The sequence below is a fragment of the Penicillium concentricum genome (genome assembly GCF_028827145.1).
Source record: "Penicillium concentricum strain IBT 3081 chromosome Unknown utg000002l_segment0_segment0, whole genome shotgun sequence".
Lineage (NCBI taxonomy): Eukaryota > Fungi > Ascomycota > Eurotiomycetes > Eurotiales > Aspergillaceae > Penicillium > Penicillium concentricum.
In genome coordinates, this window is record NW_026622755.1 from 2,351,356 (window position 1) to 2,374,656 (window position 23,301).

General features: G+C 46.1%; 9 protein-coding genes across 9 annotated transcripts; 4 read left to right on the plus strand and 5 right to left on the minus strand.

The window, feature by feature from the left end:
- Positions 1-733: 733 nt before the first annotated feature.
- N7517_004466 (putative MFS transporter) lies at positions 734-2,327 on the minus strand (the record flags this gene model as incomplete). The annotated part of the gene is made up of 2 exons (XM_056722196.1): positions 734-760; positions 819-2,327. The coding sequence occupies 2 exons, from the start codon at positions 2,325-2,327 to the stop codon at positions 734-736; spliced, it is 1,536 nt and encodes a 511-aa protein (XP_056578446.1).
- A 312-nt stretch (positions 2,328-2,639) lies between these two features.
- Positions 2,640-4,332, plus strand: N7517_004467 (putative extracellular lipase; the record flags this gene model as incomplete). The annotated part of the gene is made up of 2 exons (XM_056722197.1): positions 2,640-3,245; positions 3,304-4,332. The coding sequence occupies 2 exons, from the start codon at positions 2,640-2,642 to the stop codon at positions 4,330-4,332; spliced, it is 1,635 nt and encodes a 544-aa protein (XP_056578447.1).
- Positions 4,333-4,646: 314 nt separating this feature from the next.
- N7517_004468 (uncharacterized protein) lies at positions 4,647-7,095 on the plus strand (the record flags this gene model as incomplete). The annotated part of the gene is made up of 10 exons (XM_056722198.1): positions 4,647-5,062; positions 5,112-5,435; positions 5,489-5,628; positions 5,674-5,886; positions 5,939-6,047; positions 6,099-6,253; positions 6,306-6,410; positions 6,460-6,556; positions 6,616-6,770; positions 6,839-7,095. 10 exons carry the CDS (start codon positions 4,647-4,649, stop codon positions 7,093-7,095), a joined length of 1,971 nt encoding a protein of 656 aa, XP_056578448.1.
- A 2,179-nt stretch (positions 7,096-9,274) lies between these two features.
- N7517_004469 (uncharacterized protein) lies at positions 9,275-10,240 on the minus strand (the record flags this gene model as incomplete). Its single annotated transcript, XM_056722199.1, has 1 exon — positions 9,275-10,240. One exon carries the CDS (start codon positions 10,238-10,240, stop codon positions 9,275-9,277), a length of 966 nt encoding a protein of 321 aa, XP_056578449.1.
- A 2,034-nt stretch (positions 10,241-12,274) lies between these two features.
- Positions 12,275-14,398, plus strand: N7517_004470 (uncharacterized protein; the record flags this gene model as incomplete). The annotated part of the gene is made up of 5 exons (XM_056722200.1): positions 12,275-12,436; positions 12,507-12,816; positions 12,867-13,205; positions 13,256-13,920; positions 13,976-14,398. 5 exons carry the CDS (start codon positions 12,275-12,277, stop codon positions 14,396-14,398), a joined length of 1,899 nt encoding a protein of 632 aa, XP_056578450.1.
- Positions 14,399-15,527: 1,129 nt separating this feature from the next.
- On the minus strand, positions 15,528-16,141 carry N7517_004471 (uncharacterized protein; the record flags this gene model as incomplete). Its single annotated transcript, XM_056722201.1, is given in 2 exon segments — positions 15,528-15,944; positions 15,962-16,141. The coding sequence occupies 2 exon segments, from the start codon at positions 16,139-16,141 to the stop codon at positions 15,528-15,530; spliced, it is 597 nt and encodes a 198-aa protein (XP_056578451.1).
- A 520-nt stretch (positions 16,142-16,661) lies between these two features.
- N7517_004472 (uncharacterized protein) lies at positions 16,662-17,563 on the minus strand (the record flags this gene model as incomplete). The annotated part of the gene is made up of 2 exons (XM_056722202.1): positions 16,662-17,229; positions 17,289-17,563. 2 exons carry the CDS (start codon positions 17,561-17,563, stop codon positions 16,662-16,664), a joined length of 843 nt encoding a protein of 280 aa, XP_056578452.1.
- Positions 17,564-17,877: 314 nt separating this feature from the next.
- Positions 17,878-18,685, plus strand: N7517_004473 (uncharacterized protein; the record flags this gene model as incomplete). The annotated part of the gene is made up of 2 exons (XM_056722203.1): positions 17,878-18,333; positions 18,362-18,685. The coding sequence occupies 2 exons, from the start codon at positions 17,878-17,880 to the stop codon at positions 18,683-18,685; spliced, it is 780 nt and encodes a 259-aa protein (XP_056578453.1).
- A 2,117-nt stretch (positions 18,686-20,802) lies between these two features.
- N7517_004474 (phosphoribomutase PRM15) lies at positions 20,803-23,202 on the minus strand (the record flags this gene model as incomplete). Its single annotated transcript, XM_056722204.1, has 10 exons — positions 20,803-20,963; positions 21,017-21,693; positions 21,748-22,037; positions 22,089-22,269; positions 22,355-22,401; positions 22,455-22,774; positions 22,824-22,902; positions 22,955-22,999; positions 23,051-23,084; positions 23,111-23,202. 10 exons carry the CDS (start codon positions 23,200-23,202, stop codon positions 20,803-20,805), a joined length of 1,926 nt encoding a protein of 641 aa, XP_056578454.1.
- Between the last annotated feature and the right edge of the window lie 99 nt (positions 23,203-23,301).

A 23,301-nucleotide genomic window follows, 5' to 3' on the forward strand; every position in this document is an offset into this window, starting at 1 on the left:
ACCAGTTGGCAGATCTAACCCTTTTTCGGGTACGGATTTTCGATGTTTAAATGGCCTATGGCCTACCTTTCTATATATACATCCATCCCCTCACATATCTTAAATAAAAACGTCGGTTGATATATTTATACCATATTTATATATATCAAACTTGACGGATAATTGTTCCTCTAGTGTTCTAAACATAAAGCTAGAAAGGAAATTTCTAGAAAAATGACACTTAAAGGAATACCTAACAATATATCCTTCAAATACTCTTCAAAGACTGTTCAAAGACGACCAAAAAGAAAAATTAAAATATGAAGTGGCGCACTGTCGGTAATAGACTGTAGACTACAACATAGAGCATCGATTAGAGAAGGTTGGGCGGCTCCACAGGAAATGGGTTAACCAATCAGATGCCCCGTTACATTATGGCCCATAGCTAACCCTAACTCGGCATTCATCCTGGCTTGCCAAGCATCTTGAATTCCTACGGAATCAAGATTAGCGTCTGCGATACAGTTAGATTCCATTACAAATTGAAATTAGATAAGGACTTTGATTTACCGAAAGGGGTGGAGATGAATTTTGTAAATATGCCCCTCTATTCTGAGTATAAAGAGATCGAATAGCTTTACAATTCACTTCTACATAGTACGATTTTATAGAACAGCCTAGTGATAGCTAAAGCGGAAGTGTTTACAACACGATGGAAGCGTATAATTAGAAACGATAATGTGAAAGCTATATTTCAAAGAACATATCGGAAGTTCGGGTTCTGTCGACTGGTTAGTAAAGAGATCGCAGAAAGGAATAGATTATATGCAGTCACTAACCTCAAAATCGGTTAGATCTGCCCCAGCACTCTCCTCACTGGATGCTTCGGTCTGGCCAATAGCAGCAGCCGCGGCATCTCGCTGCTTATTTCTGCGAGCCAGCATAAAACGCAGCAAAACAGCCAAAGCTGCTTGCGCAGACGAACATGCCAGGATGAGCTTGACTCCAGTCTGGTAAATGGGCGCTTCTTCTGCCAAAAACGCGTGAGGTCCAATGATATTGCCTGCACAGTACGCCAAAAACACCAAGGCGACACTGGTTGTACGCTTTGTATAACCACCTAGGTTCGTCGCCGGCATCTGCAAGGCCAGTACCAGAGAGCAGACATAGGCGCCGATGATATAATAGCCAAACAACACACCGACCTTGTGCGTCTCATGGTCCAACTTCCATAGGAGGCAGGCGCCGATGATAGTCGGAATCAAATAAACGAACATGACGACAGTTCGGAAGTTTTTGACGCGAGATGCGAGATAGGTTCCTCCTAGGACATAAAAGATCTGAAATCCTCCAAAGGGAATACCCAAAGCAACAGCAGTCGCCGAGTTATCAGTCAACCCCTTGATAATTAGTTTGCCGAAGCCCGCGATCCCGCCATTTACAACCTCATTCAGAAGAGTGAACAAGAACAAGATCCAGACTTGTGGATCTATTAACGCTTCGCGGATCTGATACCATTTGATTTGGTGATTGATGATACCGGTCTGACCGAGTCGACCGCGGCCAATGAGAAGGGCCTTTTCGTCCAGAGTGAAACGCTTCGATGAGACGACATCATCCGGAAGGAAGAGAAGCATCACAACTCCCCAGACGAGGGTAATGCCGCCTAGGATGAGATAGATGGCCCTCCATACGGCAATGGTGTCGATTTGTCCAATTCCATATGTGAGAATGCCACCCACCATAGCCCCGAGTCCGTTACAGCTGTAGAAGACACCAGCACGGAAAGGTTGCTGAGCACGTGTGTACCACATTCCGATCATCATCATAAAACAAGGGGTGATAGGGGCTTCGAAGACTCCGAGAAGGAAACGGCAGATAGCCATTCCGGTGAAGGAGGTGGAGGCGGCAGTAATCATGAGCATCGCTCCCCAGGCAATAATATTCCCGGAAACGACTTTCGCAAGCTTTGTTTTCTGAGCGAGGATACTCCATGGGTATTCGGCGACGAGGTATGCGAAATAGAAGATACTGGCGAGCCAGCTGTATTGGTCGCTTGACATATGGGTTGACGGGAGAAGGTCAAACACGGCAGAGTAGGCGAGAGCTGATTTGTCGATATACTGGAGCATATATGTCCCGGAAAGTAAAGGCAACAAGACCAGATCTACTTTGCGGACCAATGCATTGTTGCGTGGCTCGTCATCCAGGAGTGTCTGGATGGCCTCCTGATTGAATCCATGTTGGCGGAGGAAGATCTCTCCTTCATCGAGGTCCGTTATAATGCCAATTTGCACATCTTTCTCGTTGATTGTATCGTCCGCGGTTACTTTCTTGTCGATCTCCATGTTCGCAATTCAATGAGTAGTTGCAAAGAAAAACACAGGGATTCGTCCCATATATAAAGTTAACATACCCCTCAATGCCTTTTAAGCCGGCCATTTTCCCGTTATCTCAAGAGTTTACCGACGCCAAGTTGATCCACCAAGATAGTCCCCCATAGTTCCCCCGCACGGTATAACTTCGGCGCTATTTTTGAAGACCGGAAAGATAGCGCAGAGATAGCGATCCCCCACGGTGCTATATCTTACTCCCGATCCCCAACTCTTGTTGCTCTTATCGCTCTTGACTTCTGACTTCCCATTGAACCTTGATAGAAAATGACTGCTGATACCAAGCCCCCTTCCGTCACCCTGGTGCAAGGCCATGTGGTGGGGACTCAGCTCAAAGACTCTTTTCCACAATCAGTCGACGCCTTTTTGGGGGTCCCGTATGCCCTTCCTCCTGTCGGAGATCGACGCTTCAGGCCAGCATCCAAAGTTTTGAGCTCATCAGATACCATTGATGCGTCCAAATATGGCCCCGCAGCTCCTGGAAAGGCACTTCTTTCTGGAGGACCGAAGCTCGTGCAGAGTGAAGACTGCTTAACGGCGAACATCTTTCGACCGGCTGGTAGCAATGAGACAGATAAGCTCCCTGTTGCGGTCTATCTCCACGGTGGTGCTTTCAATCGTGGGTCAGCAGCTATGCACAATACTGCATCCATGGTGGCATGGTCAGAACGTCCTTTCGTTGCAGTGAGCTTCGGTTATCGAATTGGAGCTCTTGGATTCCTGCCTTCAACTCTGTCGCAGAAGGAGGGGGTGCTGAATCTCGGATTACGTGACCAGGTGCATTTGTTGGAGTGGGTCCAGGAGAACATCACCAACTTTGGCGGTGATCCTGCCAATGTCACTTTGTTTGGTCTTTCTGCGGGAGCACATTCAGTGAGCCTCCCAATTTCTGAATTTTCTTTCCAAATATTCCATTCTTAACAAGATCTAGATTGGTCACCATCTCCTTAACTACGACGAGCATAAATCCCCATTATTCCATCGTGTCATTATCGAGTCTGGAGCACCAACTTCCCGCGCTGTTCGTCCATATAATGCCAAGGTTCACGAGGACCAATTTGCAGACTTCCTCCAAGAAGTCGGTTGCCCAGCCGATATAGCCGAAGCCGAGATCTTCCCATTCCTACGTTCGCTCCCTAGTCTGACTGTTACAAATGCGCAAACAGCGGTTTTTGACAAGTACAACCCTTCCCTTCGGTGGGCATTCCAGCCCGTGATTGATGGAGACATTATTTCTCAGAAACCTCTCGAGGCATGGGAATCACAATTCTGGAATAAAGTACCCATCATGACCGGGTTTAACAGCAACGAGGGAACAATGTACGTCGACAAGAATATGTCGGATGCCTCCCAGTTCCGCGAATTCTGGCACAATCTTCTGCCCGAGCTTTCGTCGTCTGATCTCGACACAATCGAAAACCTCTACCCTGACCCCACCATTGATTCCACGTCACCTTATGTTGAAAGCAGACAGGGCGAGGGCCTCGGACCTCAATATAAACGTATTGAAGCTGCCTACGGACACTATGCGTATGTGGCACCAGTCCGCCAGACAGCACAATTTGCGTCATCCCAAGGTGCCACCGTTTACCTTTACCACTGGGCGCTACCGCGAACAGTCGTTGGTCGAGCAAACCATGCCGATAATATGTACTACGAGACCTATAACACTGCCATCACGGGTATTTCAGAGTCGCAGAAAGAGCTGTCTGGCACACTTCATGCCTACTTGACTAGTTTCATCACGACTGGTGATCCTAATGCTGTGTCTGGTCGATATGTCCGCCCAGAGTGGAAGCCCTTCCATCCGGCAGATGAAAAGATTATGATCTTTGGAGAGGGGAATGACGAACTGATCGGAGGCGATGTGGCCCCTCCTGCAAAATGTGTTGCGGATGATTGGGCAAGAAAAGAGACAGAATTTTGGTGGTCAAAGGTTCCGATCTCCCAGCTTGCTTGAGGAATATGAACAGAGACATTTCATATATAGAGCTCAACCACAAGTCCCAATTGAATGATTCTCTTCTGCTTGAGGGTTTCGTTTTTTTTGAAAACTACCTCCCACTCGCGGGATTGGTGGACTTAGCAAGGTTATGCGAGGAAGACGCTAAAAATATTCCGTGTCAGTGCAGATACGAGGTCGCCAAGAACAGCCTCAGAGTCTAAACGAAAGCTATGTCCCGTCGCGGGGCTGAATGCCATGAGTGTAATAAATTGGTCGCCCAGCTACCCTACATTACACTAATCTCCCAGCTCTATCAAACAGTATCTACAATGGACCCCCTTTCTGTAGCCGCTTCTTTGGCTGGTCTCATCACCATTTCAACCCAGATTGTCAATATTATCCACAACATAAAATTAAAAAACAACAAAGAGCTGGATTCGCTCTCCAGAGAGATCCACGCTGTGAGGGGAATCCTATCACAAATCCAACACATCGTTCAATTCCAGTCTACCAAACCCACGAAGAACTCAGAATGGCTTGACGCACTCAACGCTACTTTGGATGACTGCGGTGATACGTACCTACAGCTGCAGAAATCCTTGCAAGCACTGGTGTCAAGCTCAAGACTCGAGGCACTAAAGAAGAAAGTCAAATGGACGCTCAAAGAGAAGGATATCCAGGACTCATTGAGAAAGGTCGAGAGCTATAAGCTTTCTCTGGACTTGTTATTATCTGTTCAAACGAGGTATGTGATCTCAATCATCGATATGGGATTTACTAACAACACTCAAAAGTACTACAACGACCAATATTGAAGAGGTCCTGGTTCAACTTCAAAAGAAGTTACAACTCACATCACCCGCTACCGCCACGACTCGGACACCCTTGTCGTGGAGAAAGAAACTAGCCGGCTTTGGGGCAGATCATTCACCCTCGCAAACAAGCGACCTCGAAGACACACAGTCAGATTCAGAAAGGTCCATAGCCGATGTTTCATACATCATTTCAAGGTCAAATACGACTGACTGGACCGATCCCGGAATTTTCGGAATAAACCAGGACGAAGGCAAAGATGCCCCTGATCTCAACAGCCCAGGACTTGTTTGTATCTGTGAAATGTGAGACAGCCAAATCACTTCTATCCATTCATGTCTAACCTATCACTGTTCAGATCCGTCGGACAGAAAAAAATCAGCCTCTTCTGTAGCTGGGAGAGACACCCAGCGAACGAGATGTTCACTCCTCTTCGAGCACATATTTTGTTTAAAGGGCCCACACCTGGAGATTTATATTTCATGCAGCTGGAAGAATGTAAGTATTTGTCTGTTTATTATGTTCACTGCTGATGTTATGCAGCTTTGATGGTACAACCTATTGAGCGCTTTGTTGTCCCAGTAGGGAAATGCAGTCTTATTATTGCGCAATGCAACATCAAGGGTGGCGTGTGTCCCCTGAGCGACCTTGACAAACGTGATGATAATAAGGAGTTCAATCTCGCCCTCGAAGACTTTGCGTTGAAATCCAACATAAATTCTCAACAGGTGCTCGTGAACTTTGACAGTGTCCAAGGTAGGAAAAATGCTCAAACTTCACGGTCTGGGAAGGAACTAATCTTAATTAGATAGGCAGAAGTTCTTAAATCATCTCTATGGTGCCCGGTACCTCCAGCGCATGGACCTTGCATTTGCTATCTCCAACCAGTTCTATCATCATTCGCCTTATCAAAAAAGGTATACCTGAAATATTCCACCATGGTATAGATTTTTTGCTGACTCGGTTAGGATTCAAAATGTGCAGATAGGGTACGCGGATGGGACTGAAAAGTCATACATCTATCCATATCTATACCTTGATTATCCTATAGAGGGTGGATCTATCATGCTTGTGTGTGGAACTAAACCAAATAACGAGAAGGCGGTCGTATTCAGGGAAAACAGTAGGTGACTTTCAAAGATCAAGTGTAAGATACTTTCATCTCACACTCACAGTCCTTGAACTTGATCTCCAGATAGTGGGGTCTGAAGCGCTTGTGTTCACAAATCCGGATGGGAAGGCCATCCATACCATATCAGCAACCCTGGGCTCTCTAGATGGTGAGATAATCATGTGTTACTGCATATTGCCTTACTAACTGGATGATAGAGCTTGTTAGTTTGTATCACCGCCTGCAAGATATGACCAGAGAATGGAAATCCATCCAAGCCAAAGGAGTTGATAACTTCGAGACCAAAGCCGAATGGTAGGTCGGGCCTCCCCTAGACTTACTCTGGCGAATATTAATCCCCTTCAATGATTTAGGCTGGTTGAGAATCTTGAGTTTCTTAAGGATTCTCTAGCTACTACAACCTCCTTTAATAATGTTCTTGTTGCCGTTCAAGTGGATCGCTTCCTAAAGCGAATGAAGTTGGAAATATCGACACAACATTCACAGGAGAAATTGGCCTCTTGTCACGGTACGTTCATTACATGATTACTGATAGCCTCGCGTTTGTCGGGTAATTCTGACCTCTCATCTATCCAGTCTTGACTTCATCTGTTCTACTATACAAAGAGCACTTCAGAAAAGATTCATCAGATTTCTTTACTGATCCAGTCATGCAAACTGGTTTCTGGGACTTGAAAATCGGCACTACTACGGCTGACAATTTTCAAGTAGGACAGGTAAAGATCCACGGCGCCAATGCAAAGAAAATATGTGACGAGCTGGAAGATATCGTGGAAGATTGCAACATAGGTACCGAGGGTGCACAGAAGAAATTCTTAAAAGCGCTTTGTTAAGCAAGACAGTATGTTAGGGCAAAATCTGTTATTAGGCTCTATTTACCCTCAGAGTAGTGAATCATAGTTCTACTTTAAATTCGCATTATATAACGTTGTGATACAGGTCACTATCTTAGACCAGTCGATATAATTAGTTGTGATTGATGATGGCTTGAAACAAAATTGACACTATATACCCAACCAAGTAGTACATCAAAGTTAATACACAGAAAGCAGAAAAGCATTGTCATCATGGAAACTATTTGCGTATTACCACACCCGAATAGACGTAAAAAAACACTAACTTCTATAAGGGTGGTCTTTGGCTACCATCCTCAAAGTTTCGATATGCTTGAACCGTATATGTATGCTCCTCACATGTTCCATTATTTATAGGTAACATTCCCCGCGGATAATTCAGAAACCTATTATTGCTTCCCGGCATCAAGCTCCGATGGAGGTACTTGGCAGTCACCAACTGATTGCGAAAAGTACGGTTGGGTGTGAGGGTGGTTTGTAGAGGGAGGAGCCAAATCTTTTCTTTGGCGTTGCTTGTTTCGTCGACGTAAAAGGAACCACACAAGCGCAATCAAGAGTGCTGCGCCACCCACACCTCCAACAACACCGCCTGCAATAGCTCCCGTATTGGTTGACGAAGCTGGCTTCGCTTCACTAGTGCTTGTGGGTGTTGAAGATATGATAGTATCTGTAGATCTTGAAGATGCGCTCGTGGCTGTTGGAGATATGGTTATAAGAGTAGATGATGCCGAGCTAGGCGTGGGTGTAGGTGAATCTTATGAATCATATTATCAGCAAATAATCCACGCCGAACAAGGATGGCATGATGGTATGTACCCGATGCAGAAGAAATAGCCGGCAGCCGGCGAACATTCGAGGGTAGATCGACAACTCGTCCGCACACCCGACCCCTTTATACTTTTTATCCTTCGATGTGAAGGCGTATTTGCCTCGCGCACAGCAAAATCCTTCACGCGCTATATCAAAGGTATCAGACGAGTAGAGATCTGCTTTGCTATCGGCGCAGCTTTCACCAAGTGAACCACTGCACTCGGAATCAGGGCAGCAGATCGCATTATACTGCTGCTGTCCTGGGCAAAATGTATTTCCAGGACAGCAAGCATAAAATGGAGGGGTTGTTGGGCCACAGTCGCGTTCGGTGCTCAAACAAGAGCCATTCCTGCGCAGTGCGTAACCGACGAGGTCAGACATCACAGCAGTTCTGAATATAGATAAACAAACGGCCTCACTGTCGGAGTAAAGGAGCAAAATACGCACATGAATATCCTAGCCTGTAACAGAGGTCTAAGTAGAGACTCGGTAGATTGGACTCCCACCTGAACGAAATGAATCGGATGGGATGCCAGTACAGGGGAAAAGCACATATTTGTCTCAATTGTGTCCAATAAATATGATCAACAGGGGGTGTTAGATATGAACCAGCCTATGGACTCTGTTATGGTATTATTACACAGCACATGTGCGAACCCTACGAGTACTTCGTACGTCCATGCGTCGCTTGCACCATGTATTCATGAATCGTAGTGTAGGGCCCTCATAAATCGTCTATAGCCCACAATGAACCCACAAGTCTGGAAATTACTTACCCTCAAAAGTTACTTAGAAGCAATGGTATGGAGTACATAGCCCAAGGTATTGTTGGGATTGAACTTGAACGATACTCAGCCCTTATCTGCGCATAAATCACTGCCAAGAATTATCATGAGCGCGAAGAAACAGCGCTAAGCCATTTTCCCCTCAGCTGTATCAATTGACCTGAGCGGATCGCCGTTGGTGATCACAAATACGGATGATTAGCATGGGTCTCCCATGCCAAGCGGGATACGGCCTTGGCCGTAGTATAAACAAACCCTGTCGCCGTCGGCCCCGCTCCAATAATGTTGACTATCACAGTGGGCCCAATGCGTAGCTACATACAAGTATATATTGCGTTGGATAATACTAGACCTATACGCAAGACAAGAAATTACGAAGTATTCCCTCTCAGGCAGCTGAATCAGTCGCGCTGATCAGATGAAACCTATCATTGAAAACGACACGCTTGTTTCATCTCTTTTGTTTATTCGCAGCTGTCAATATGATGTATGTAGGTTTGGAATTCGTGGCAACATTATTTTACAGTAATATATACAGCTGCATACTAAGCGCGAAGTTGCGGTCAATGGTTCAAGTAGGCAGTCATCTCATCCATTGACATCGCGATATGATCCCCTACAAAATCGTCTGCGATAGGGCGCCACCATTTATGATTGATTGATCTCAATCCTTTCTCGTAATCAAACTGGCTTGCATCTTTCAGGTTCCACTCAGGCCCGAGGTTTTGCCAAGGCATGGGGCCGTCTACTCGATGAGCGTAGTTGAAAAGATTTTGTTCATGACGAACAAAGTCATCTTTATCCAGTATGTGATGCAAACTAACGTAGTAGCTGTAGAGATCTTTTGAAGGATGTAGAATAAAGAACCCATTATCCATGCGACTCTTCTGGTAAGATTCCTGACCGGACACAAGTTGCGTATTCAAGTTCATCCGAGAGTGTTGCGGCGCGGCGATCATATAGTTCTTTGGCATCTTTCCGGTAGGGTTGGTGACGGCACGCATGGTTGTCGCAGGATCTTCAAAAATGTCACACATAGGACTGAATATGACTGATTCCACATTCAGAAATACGATTTTGTCGTATTCTTTAAGCTTCCACAGGCTCAACTTTGCGAGAACGGTATCCCACCGTTGCGAGGAACCCCAGTCATATTCAAGACTCTCCACTGGGACGACGGTAGCTCCTTCTCTGTTCAAGATATCACGATGTTGTTGAGGTATATCAGGTGTGACCAAGATCAGAAATGGTACATTATCGATCCTAGTTCGCGTGCGTGGGTTGCGAAGTAGTTGGAAGGTGGGTAACCGCGCCCCCTGAAGGTAAGGCTCTTCTACATCGGGAAAATCCAAGTCATTCCCCGCCGTTAAAATGGTGGCAAAGGCATAGCGGGGTGGCTTGGAGTTCTGTGATGTCCCACCAAAGTTGAGGCCAGTAGAAGCCCAAAGAAAAAAGGCCAGGCAAGTGACGATTGCAGTCACTTTCCTCAGGCAAGGAGTAAATATCGAGCGTCTCTGCACCAGAACCATTGCTGATGAAAGGATCCACAAGGAAGCCGATCAGGAAAAGCAGTCAGTCTTTGAACAGATGTATGCTAAGAATGAGAAGTTAGAAGAGCCAGACCAGGGAACAAACAAAGAGCTCACGTGATATAGCTTCGAACAGTTCATAGGCAAGAAAGCCTGACAATACTTCAGCTTTCGAATTCGAGACAAGTTGGAAACGCTGTATTGTGATCGACTCTGTTACGATGGACGATTATTACAAGCGCTCGTGCCAGAATAGAGTAAAGAGACAAGTGGTACTGTGAGTTGGTGAATGACATGGTATTGTTACTGCTAGAATCATATTCCCATGGATTTTGCGATCCAAAATTAGGGGCCGCCCTGGTGTAGGGATCAGAGGCGCTTCTTTAGGGAACGCGACAAGGATTCAGACGTAGGGACCCGCTTCGGGTGGGAGACACATATATTGTACGAGTCTGGGAATTCAAATACATGAAAGACCAATAGACAACCCGATGACCCTGCTAGCATGGGAGGCAAGAATGAATCAAAAGTACCTATATTAATAATTTACTCGTTCTGCAAGTCGCCAGAAATAGTGCCTGTAGGCTTCAAGCTGAGCGCCTAATTCTCACCAAAAACAAACGCCAGATTCCTATTGAACCGTTAATTTGGTAATTTACTACCCGGAGACACCTCAACTCGGATAAAGTCATCCTTTATAAGGTCAGATTAGGAAGGAGTGCCGATCCCACTATGTACATAGTCTGGATGGAGTATGGTGATCAACAGGAGGATCCATGCCTTTCAAGATTAAAAATTACACGCCGAAGTGATCGAGCTGGAAAGTTGAACTGCCGATACGGGCCGTCAAAATCTAGTGGTAATTTTGTCGTTCAGCTGAATTGTATGGGTGTTTGTGTATTCCCTACCTATGTGTATAGATATAACCAAGGGATATCCCGTGGACCTCATATTAGACTATATAACGTGCTGCTCATGATGTCTACCTAGTATAGTTATCAAACGTCAGACCAAGATTGAATGAGAAGCAAAGAAACGAGTACTGTAATGAACCTTTCAAGCAGCCCAAAACAAAATTTAGCGTAGGCCAGGCCACTATAGAATAACAGAGGCTAGCCGGCCTGATCTAGAAACCCTTAAATTATTTATCTCCTATGATTTCATGTAAAATTCCCTCTCATCTCATATTTTCAATACCAGGGGATTTGTACTTCATCACTAGTTAGTAGGTGGGCTCACCTAGACTTCCGTAAAGCTCGAAAAGCCCGAAACCCGACCCTTTTATGGGTCGAGTCGGGTCGGGTTTCGGGCCTATTCCTAAAGCTCACAGCGGGCTTCGGGCTTTTAGTTTAGGCCTATAACTCGAAGGGGGGGGGGGCCGACGAGCCCCCCCCCCCCTTTCGAGCCGGGGTCCGGGTTAAGCCTAAAAATTTCGACCCCTAGCTCGTTAAGGGTCGGGTTTCGAGCCCGGACCTTAGGCCTAAAGTTGGGCTTTGCGGAAGTCTAAGTATGGCATATAGAATTAAGCGATTCACCGGCTTAAAAAAGAGAGGATATTTCATCTTTAAAGGGTTCAAGATTAATAGGAGGTCGACCACCTGGCATGTTGATTATTAAGGGAGGTAATGTACTATATGCGGGGTATAAAAAAGATGAGAAATTGAAACTAAGTATATAAATTGAAATTAGCTTCGAGAAGGCGGTGAAACGGCGGTGAAGCAATATCCAATGGGAGAGTTGTGCCTCGGGTGGCACACTTCGTCGCCCGTAGTAGTCTATGGGCGGACACCTATCGCCCAGTCCAAAGTGGGTCCGGTCCAAGTCCACCCATAGGCGGACTTAGACGCCATAAGGATGTCCATGGACGGGTTTTGGCGAGGTCTAGTCACCACACCGCACTACATGACTCCCTGCCCCTCCATGTCCAGTCCCCTCTACCCTCGGTCTCCTGTATATGCATCAGCGCGCTCCTTGCAACATCGTTTTGTTCAAAAATCTCCTCACTTTCAGACCTCATCTTCAGATTGATTGAACATGGCGCGAAAAAAGACTGCGTTGGCTGAGGTTGACCTCCCGAAGGCTATCTGGGCTGCAATCTACGATTGCTATTTAAAAAAGAAGTCAATCGACCGAGAGGCGTTTATGAAAAGATATACAGCAAAGAACCCCAAAAACGCAGACAAGATCAAAAAATTAGTAAACCGGTAAACATAACGCCGTAATTATTTGTCTGACCGCTAATGAGGTCCCAAGCTATGCTAATCAGCTCGAATCACAACCAAAGGGCGAGAAACCAGTCGCCGGCTTGACGCCAGCCCAAGGCTCAAAAGCCCCGACGCCGGTTTCGACCACTGCGAAGCAGTCTAGTCCCCAGGTTGATGCCCAACGCCCCTCATCATCAACTGTCTCTCAGAAGAAACCACCCACAGCGAAAGCTTCAGCCTCTGCCCAAAAAGTCCCTGAAAAAGTCCATCCGATCACAGGTCACCGCGCTCAGGCTAGCTCTAGCGAGAATTCAACCAATTTAAATGTAGCAGATCTACCCACCAACGACGTGGTTAATATCCGTTTACAAGGTAGGATTTCTTTTTGGTGTCTTCTTGAGAGCCTCCACTAATTATATCAGAGTTCAATGAACATCTCGCCGGAAAGATTGAGAGAGCTCCCGGTATAACCCCCTCCCTTCCCTCCCTAGAGGTACAACTGCAGTTCATGACCTCTAGCGATGATAAAATGGAAGGAACCAACAATAGCGTACTTGAGGAACATGCTGTTTTGGTCTCTCCTCTGTTCGAGAGGCCCAGTTACAGCCTACCTTCTCAATGTGCGCTCCTTGGAAAGATAGTCACAGCGGGAAACGAGATTTCAGACCCCAGAATCATGTTGAATACAAATATTCCATTCTCCGCTTTTGTCTGTGGCGTGCAAGGGAGTGGCAAGTCGCATACCACTGCTTGCATAATTGGTATGTCCCCTATTCTGATTTATCAGACTTCGTCTTTAATACCACTTTAGAGAACTGCTCAATGGATATTCCAGCACTAGGGACTCTCCAAAGTTCCATCACGACTCTTGTGCTACAGTATGATGAGTATACTTCGACAGCGAGTTCGCAACCCAACGAAGCGGCCTTCTTAGCCAGGGTGTTACCTCAATATGCCTACGCAAAGCCAGTTCCAATACGTGTTCTAGTTTCCCCGACGAACTTTCACAACCTCAAGAAGATGTATTCACAAATTCCCAATGTTGAGGTTCGGCCATTCAAGCTTCAGCCTGATCACCTCAATATCAGCATGATGCTTTCACTTATGTCTTTCTCCCAAAGTGGCGGGATGCCTCTATATATGGCACAAGTGACTCGGGTGCTTAGAGAAATGGCGATCAAGAGCGGCGGCCGTTTTGATTATTCTGAGTTTCGAGTCCGTCTGAAAGCTCTGGATCTAGACCGTTCGCAAACACCTTTTCTATCCCAAAGACTGGATCTATTGGACTCGTATCTTGACCTTGCCGGGAAAGGGACAGATGACTATTTCATTAAAGGCGGTGTCACCATTTTAGACCTATCGTGTCCTTTCGTCGACCAAAGCACTGCGTGCATTCTCTTCCGTATCGCTATTGACCTATTTCTCCACGCTCATCAATCCCGAGGGAAGATGATTGTCGCCGATGAGGCCCATAAAGTGAATCTATTTCATCACTAAACAGTGATTGTTACATGCTAACGTTGATAAATAGTATATGGCTGATGGCTCCACTTCAAACACACTTACCGAAACTTTCCTCACCATAATCCGACAGCAACGACATCTGGGAGTTCGCATTATCATTTCCACTCAAGAACCGACAATCTCACCTCGATTGATCGACCTTTGCTCATTGACGATTATCCACCGGTTTACTAGCCCCCAATGGTACGAGATAATTAATAGTCACGTTCCAATGAAGAGTGAAAGCACAAGGCAGGAGGGTGGGCTTGTTCCAGGTGATTTCCACCGGATTGCTAGTCTTGGGACCGGCGAAGCGATTGTGTTCGCTTCTTCTGCGCATGTCATAGGGCGGGACGATGTAGTCATCAATACTCCACACGAAACCTTCAAAATGAAGATTAGAAGCAGGGTTACATGGGATGGCGGAAAGAGTATTGTCTGCATTCGCTAGATTGGCCACAGTAGATCGAGTGACGAGCCTCTCATTTTCAGAACCAGGATGTCATCCAGTTGCTGAATATCATACTTTTTGATAGCCACAACCTCTATCTCGTCATGGAGTTCTCCGACATGGACCTGACGAAAGGATTTGAGGCACTGCCTTTCAGCGAAGGTGGCCGCAGCAGACCTCTACGGGAACTTCCGACACTAAGCGCGAGTTTATACGAAGCAATGATTGGAGGGTTTATGGCACAAGTGCTTGAGGGGATCTGCTGTCATCACAGTCATCAGATTCTTCGTCGTAGTTTAAAGCCACCGAATTCTCTAATTGACCGGAGGGTGACCTGAAATTGAGTGATCTCGAACTGATTCCGGCTTTCGGTATTCCACTGAGGTATGCTCGGGACCCTCTGCTAGGAAGATCTATATTTTTGTAAAAAGAAAAGTGCGAAGACAATAGCATATTGGCATGTCGTAGTGCGGTACTACGACGGTGTATAGTTATAGCGCTCAATGCTAAATGCCTGAATTTGATGCCCGCGTGCTCTACTTTGGCCTGACGCCTTATTTTAGACCGCTTTTAGGCCTTTTTATACAGTGTACTGTAACCAACTCGGCATGGAATAACTAGGCGCCGGTAGCCCATAAAAATGAAGCCTTTCATCTCTATACAAATGGCAGTATCTCTATATTTTTAGACGGTCGGCGGGTGTTGAAAATGAGAGACTCCTCGCTGTAAGTCTCGGTAACCTGAAGAGTTACACCTCTATGGTTATTTCTGATTCGTTCGGCCAGGAAGAACGAGTTTGCATTAGGGATCATTTGATCAGAAGATATTATTGTATCGCTAGAGCTTCAAAGTTTCGCACATGTAGATGATCTCCCATTTACCAATGATGTTCACGGGTTGCCCCCCGGAAAATAAACCGAAGCAGATGCCGAAGGACAACGTTTCCATCATCATCCCTGTCAAGATTATTAGAGAAGACCTTATTCGTTCGCTTGGTATATTCCCGGAGCTTTTCTAAGCTCGGAAACCTTTGCACTCGATTGTTTGTCCTTCCATTTCGAGCCCAGGCAATCAAATCAATGATATTGACGAACACACCTCGAATGGCCTAAACCCCTTAATTAGCCAATCATAATACTGACTTCCAATCTTCCAGTTGAAGCCCTGCATAAACACGCGATATTACGGACTCGAGATAATTACCTACCTTCACAGCTTGCCCACAGGTTACAGGCAAAGGCTCAATTCCGATAGCGCGACAAAGAGAATGCCAGGCACCAAGGTCATCCTCTGCCCCAAACCACATCTTTACCTCCAATTCTAGAGCAGACTGGTACTGTTTCCATGCTCTTTTATCCTCTGGATCATTATCTCCCCAGCGACGGAATCTTTTGAGTTGGGTATATGAGTCTGAGGGAGGTAATGCTTGATTGTACATGAAGCCTGTGAAGGATTGGAAGAACATATCCAGCGGCGTTCTGGGTGCTGCGATGTGTGCTCTTGAATACTGGATATGTTGCTCCAGGGCACTTTGACTGCCAAAGGCCTTGCTACAAGACTCACAGTCGTAGGTAGCTGCATGCGCTGGTGAGTCTCGGAGATGCTGATCCAAGGCGCTTTGACTGACGAAAGAGCTGCCACAAGGCTCACAGCCATATCTGATCTTATGCGCTGGCGAGTCTCGGAGATGCTGATCCAAGGCACTTTGACTGCCAAAGGCCTTGCCACAAGGCTCACAGTCATATCTGATCGTATGCGCTGGTGAGTCCCGGATATGCTGATTCCGAGCACTTTCACTGACGAAGGTCCGATTGCAGTGTAAGCATCGAAATGCCGAAGAATGTAGTGGAGTGTCTCGAATATGTTGTTGCAGAGCCTGTCGGTCACCAAAAGATCGACCACATGAGTCGCAGTGTTCCATAGCTAGTCGAATACGGATGGATTCCTACGTGAGGTTTAAAACAGATTTAAAAGTAGTGTGTGTGGCATTCAGCTTTTCGTGCAATAATGAGCTGGCAGACCCCGCATGTTATGTTATTAGCGGCATGGCTGCCCAAGGCCGACCTGCCCGTTTGTCTTCTGGAATCTTCTGGTAGCAGTTTAGTACTTTCTCTCATAACCTGTCATAATCCCTGGTATTTTTACCGACTTGATGATACTAAGCGCAAGGATGGAGTAAGCTGAAAGTTTACCGAACTTTTGATCGATCAAATCTGAAGAAAATAACTATTTGCCTAATACGCATTGGATGATTCTATAACTTTCAATAGTTCTCTGCATAATAAATCTTTCCACGTCGAGTGACAACCGCGGGCAACGGAGGGCCCCAAGCCCACCTGTAAGTTCTCGATTCTCGAGATTGGGTTTGGCGATGACGAGGATTGCGACGAGAATAACACTGGTCTTCCACAAGGGGCGGGGTACGATGTATAGGACAATTGGAATCGCGTGTCTCAGTATATTCTGGCATCCTAGCATCCTCTTCGAATCTAACGGCTTTTATGTTGCTTCCGCACCCGTCCTCGTGTGACTTACACATGGTAATACCAGCACAGGTACCTTGATCTGGTGGTGCAGCGTTATGGTGGACACGATCAAACGGGTCATTTGAGCCTTTTTCGTGGAAGTGCTTGACTGTTGGTGCGTGATCTTGTTGCTCGTTGGAGTGGATTTCTTGGGTATAGTAATGGCCAATGTGGTAGTTGTGCTCCTCGTTTTCATTCCACTTTGGAGGTCGAATTCGGGGTTGGTGGTGAATATATTGGGTTTCATATCGATTATGATAGCAGATCTTGTGGCGGTGGACACGGAGATTGAATTCGACGTTGTTCCTGTAATTCGTTCAGTAGCGAGGAAATATATATGAAATCATTTTTAAGTGAACTCTTACATTTTGAGGTTAGGATCCTGACCTCGAAAGTGAGGACAGAAATAACAATGAACAGTCTCTTTGGGTCTTGGGGCTTGTTGCAGGTTATATAGCTGGGGTTCGATGGTATCGCTCCTATTCTCGATGAGGTGGAGGTGATTGTCCCTTGAGTAACGCGTGAGTTGCTGGACGTGACACAGATGATGATGGTCATGGCCGTCAGTCTTTTGTCGCACTTCTGGTCTATGGTATTGTGGAGAGAGAATATCCCTCCTGGCTTTGCTCTGCTGATACATATGAGGATGATGTATGATGGATAAATAAAGAGACTGGCCTGCCCAAGGCCGAGAGATATATTCGGCCATAAAGGCGGGCTCCCAATTTGGATGTTCCTCCTGACTTCCAAGGCCACTGGTTTCCCTCACACAAGGCTTGAGTGACGAGGAAGTGCAAACAGCCCGTGAAATATTTTTAATCGTGACCAGGTGGGCACCCGCTTCATCTTGTGATTCTTCAACCCCTTGAATCCCCTACCAGTGACCGGTCTGAGCCGACCTTGCTTTTTGCTCTTCTTCTTGCTTTTCTTGCTTGATAAGTGGCCCTCTTTCAAATGTACGTTCTCGAATATTCTGAAGATTTTGGAGGTCCCGAAGATGACTTCGCATTCCAAAAGACCACCATAGTCTACGAAATGTCCGGCTCAATCTACAGAGCATCCTCTCGAAAGCGATATGCCTCAAAAGAGGAGATTCGATTCAGCGACATGTTCAGCACCAACAAAGTTCAAGGGGCTCTCATTTTTCCGGAGTTCTCGGACAAGTTCACAAAGGCAGAAAGGCCCTTGGATTGTTCGACCTGGTATCTGAAAAAGCCAAGCCTTTCGCCCTACAGCCCTCAATACCCAGCCCTGATCAGAGAAACCTGGATCGAAGAAGTGAAGATCTGCGAACTTCTAAAGAAAAACCCGCACCCTAATATCGCCCAATACCACGGCTGCGCCGTCGTCCACGATGGTTCAATCAGAGGCATCTATTTCACAAAGTACGATGATACCCTTATGGCTAAAGTAAGCCCTGCCAGGCGCAATAAGATAGAATTTTGCATACGAGAGACGCGGGGCTGACCGAGACGAGATCGACCGTTGGGTGGATGGAATTGGACCGGGCCTAAAACATCTCCATGGGCTGGGGATTGTGCACAATGACATCAACCCGTGTAACATCATGTTTCAAGGTGAAACCCCTGTCGTTATTGATTTTGACTCCGCTCGGCCTCATGGTCATGATTTGAGCCTGGTTAAACGCACGCATGGGTGGCATAATGAGAAGGCCAATGCGGCTTTGCCGATGAATGATGTGGCTGGACTATTGGAAATACAGTTCTGGCTCTTGGGGGAAGTTGATCAGTTTCAATTTTGAGGTCTGAAATTTGAAATTGTTTGTCGCAAAATGCAGTTTGACGGCTTTGCTTAGAGTCGTGGTCTGCCTTTCAGATTTGGGGGTGTAGAAGATCAACAAATGGCTGATATTCTCCAATGACTGGCAGATTACCCAGATTATGGCTATGCATCACCGTGTTTTCCACATGCCATTATCTCGGAAAGTCACATCTGAAACTGAATTCAGCATACGCGACGGTTGATACTAATACACATAAAACCATGCATCTTCAAACTGGCTCCTGCCATAGACCCCAGCAAGGCCGAGACCCAGGGAGGCGCTCTATCGCATTTTTTTTATCTTCGATTATTTAAATAGTTCAGGTTCTCGGTGCACAAAGCTTCAAATGACCTTTCAGGGCAGTCTTCGAAGATAGACCAAGGGCTTTCCAGCAAAGGATGTCCAGGTGTTAGGGTAAGAGGGGCCCGTTGCGATTTGCACTAATAAAACCTCCAGTGAAGATCATCCGGACTCAATCCACGGCCAAGGTTAATCCATCTCATGATCATGAAAGCGAGATTCTCTTTGCCGTATTCATGCAGCTCAAGCTCGTATTCGGTATTGCATTTTTCGCATGTCATCCGGAACATTGATTGTGTTTGCCTTGCACAATAAGCCTTGACAAATCCTTAATCGAAGCCAGTAGTTCACCTTTTCCTATGTGCGCGCAAATTCGGAAGATTTGATGAGGAGCTTGTGCATCCTCGTCAGACACTAGCAGACTGGCTCTTGAGCGCATCACTGACATTATGGATCCGTAAGCATAACACAGGCATTCCGAAGTCGCGACATATTTGTGCCTCCATAGAATGTAAAACAGTCGATTTAATATAGACAGTAACTTCGGTGAAAGATAGTGCAGATGCGTCAACACCGTATCGAGTACCGTACCTGTACTTCCGCATTGCAAGATGAAGATGAAGGAAGCTAAAGTTAATATGTGTGTAGTAGTTACTACTATACATACGCATAGCTAATTCAGGAATAAACTTCCAGTCTCTTGTTCGCGCACAAGGGAGTTGGGACCGCGACATTTGTTGAAAGGCCGGCACTGATAATCCAAAGCTCTTTGAGCCACAATCATAATTGTGGAGAACACAGCAGACATAACACATGAAGTATTTTGGATTATTGGATTCGAGCCGACTCAGGAAGGATAAACGACTTTTGTTCTCAAGTTTTTCGCGGTTTCTCCAACTCTCAAATGTTGCGAAAAGTCGATGGTTGCAAAGCGAAAGACAGTGGATATCATCGGGTGGGAGAAAATCTGCTATTGATAGTAGTAACTCAACAACGAGGCCGCTTAGAGTATTCGGTCTGGGAACGTCGAGATGGGGAGATATGAGATGGGGAGATATAATACGAACAGGTTCAAGATTAGGAACCTGGTCTCTTCCACGGGCACATGAGAAGAATAACGCACAGAAGTGCTGGAGACTCTCCATAATGGCAGCGAGAGTATTTAAGCCCAAAATTAGGGTGCTAGAAATATGAGACGTATCAAAAGCAACTGTTAAGTGATATTTTGAAAGTTGTAAGGGTAGGAATTGTAAGAGCTATATGAAAGTAAAGTGATGTGAGTTTCAACACAAAAGTGGAAGCGGATAGATATAGTCTTAAAGAGGCTTAACACTGTGAGCTTATTGAATTTAAGGTTGCCCTAACGGAAATCCATGCCTTGGCATCCGGTAGTGTTTTGGGTAATCCTGTTTAGGTCTTTTTGGTACATAGTTGCATGTCTTTAACCCTTCTCGTCGGTTTTAGAGCTTGGTGGCAGAAAAATGCTTAAATCTGAAGTCGACTTTTCTATTTAACGGTTTTGCTCGAGATATTGGGGATATCATATTAAAGATAATCAATATTGTCATATCACAATGTCTTTTTGGGTATCTCCTTGGATGTCTATTTTTGGATTACCCCCAAGATTCTTGGTATTGTAGCCAAGAAACCGAAGATAATTACATCCAAACTGTAGTATACCATGAAATGCACAATTTCTACAAGACGCCTTTGTCAGATATAATATGTTAGATTTCAATAACGGGTGGTGCAGCTACTTTAGACACAGGTTTGCTGCCTTGATCCAATTAACGTTTTCATTCAACGTTCAAAATATTACCAGAGGATGTGGAAAGCTGCTTGCTGTATGTCATCGAAGGTGTAAAGCGCTGTACCCATTCTTCCCGAATAGTGAGGAATGCATCGCAGACTGCTTTAACGGCGTCTTCGCGAGAGTCTCCACAACTCTCGATATAAACTGTATTAACCTGTCAGTGACTGATTCGCTTGAAAGAGAGCGCGAAAACGTACACTTGACCTTGGGCTCTGTCCCAGAACCTCGGAATGTGAAGCGGACACCACCATCCAACCACAGCGTAAGCATCTGGCTTGTTGGATCTTCAGGTAGGTCTGGCTTGTTATCAGGGGTGCTGGAGTCATAGCCTTCGGTCAAATCTCTCCATCGCAAAATCTTGAAGCGACCAAACTGCATATTCGCGAGGCCTGAGCTGCCTCGAATACCCTGGAACAATGTTGAGGTAAGCTGCGGATTGGGCGATCGGAAGTAGTTATTCAAGGTCTCGTGGTGGCCGAATTCACCGAACAGTTGCTGCAGCTTAGCATATGCCGTCAATCCCTGGGCTCTCCATTTCGCCTCCGCTGCAAGAAAGACTGCAGCTGCCGTGATACCATCTTTATCATAGCACACAGATGGGAACATGTATCCCAGTGCCTCTTCGTATGCAAAAGGAATTGTCTTTCCCTTTTTCTCTAGGTCCCGGGCAACATTAGCCATCCACTTGAACCCAGTTAAAGTCTCCTCGAAGTGTATTCCCTTTGCAGCTGCCATCTTTCCGAGCATCCCACTTGACACCGTTGTAGTCAACACCGCGACGTGGGACCAATCTTTGCTGGCATCGTAGGAATCCAATAGATGGGATGCTAAAAGGACACCAACGTGGTTTCCAGTCAAAGTATGCCATTTCCCACTGGGAAGCACATGAGTCAAGGTCAATCCACGGCAGTCGGAACGTAAGACTTACTCCACTTTCTCAGCTACGGCAAAGCGGTCCGCATCGGGGTCATTTGCGATGATCAAGGTCTTTCCTTCTTGGTCGGCAGTCTCGATAGCAAGATCCAAAGCACCAGCCTCTTCCGGGTTGGGGAACTTCACAGTGGGGAAGTCAGGATCGGGCTTTTCCTGGGCAGCAACGGATACAAAGTTGTTGATTCCGAGTGAGTGGCAAAGAGTTGGGAGAACCAGACCTCCCACGCCGTGTAGAGGTGTATAAACGAATGGTCTCGGGGGTTGCCAATCCGTCACCGTAGTTCTCTAGGATAGGCTCGTTAGATTGATTACCTTAAAGAATACACCACAACATACCATGAACTCTGCGACTTGGCTGCTGTAGTGGGGCAGCAATTTCTGGTAAGAGTCCGCACGCAGGAATTCGCCTGGTTGTAATTCCGCCCATGCTGTCGGCCATGGCTCAAGGTTTTCTTGAATTGACTGTGCTATTTCTCCGTCCTCGGGTCGGTTGATCTGGGCACCATTGCTCGAGTAGCTATGAGGCAGATCTTGTTAGCTGTCTCCCTAATATAGATCCAGAATTCTTACACTTTGTAGCCTATGAAAAAATTAGCAATCACTTTACAACATCAGAAATGAGTGACATACCATTGTCCTGGGGTGGGTTCTTCGAGCCGATTAGCAATACATCTTTAAAAAGTGGGTTTAGGGAAGACCTACGTGGCTCGCCGTCACCATAATACCTGCAGCAGCACCAAAATGAATTACACCAAATGCCACCATCGGTGTTGGTCCTTCCTCATTGAAGAACCAAACGGGAATACGTTGCGCGATGAAAGCGTTGGCAGCGAGTGCGGCGAATTTCGCAGAATTGTGACGCGCATCATGTCCAATGACCACACCATTCGAAGCAATCTCAGGACGTTTGTCTCGAATGAACTTGGCTAGCCCCTGTGAGGCTTGTATGACTATCAAAGAGTTCATGCAGGAGAACCCTGCCGCCATGCAGCCTCGCAGACCAGCTGTTCCAAACTCAATACCTATACACAGATTAGATACGCACTGACAAAGGCATTAAAAAGTACGTACGATTCCGAAGGCGCTTTTCCAGCTCCTCGGTGGCATTGGAGTCCCGCAATTGTTCTATTTCTGCGCGAGTTGTAGGATCCTATATATCTGAATCAGCGGGGTCATGCCACGAGACGAAACATGAATCATACCTGGTCCCAATGGAGCCATTGCTCAGTCAAGGAGGAAAGTGATTGCTATAGAACAGTTAGACCAATACAATTAAAGACCATAGATTTCAGACTCACTGCCATCGAGTTAAATGTATGTGCCTGAAGGTACCTGAGTAGGTGTGAAAGGACAATCACATGGGCTGATCGGTCCCGCTGTTATCCACTTCCGCCCCATAGCCCTTGCAACGTTTCTGCCTTTTAACCTCATTCCTTTTGTTTATTTGCATTGTGCATCTTCCAGCATATTGTGAGTTAGTTCGACTAGCAATGTCATTGTAAACACGTCATTGTTGTTATCGGATCTTACACACACCCTTTCACCGCAC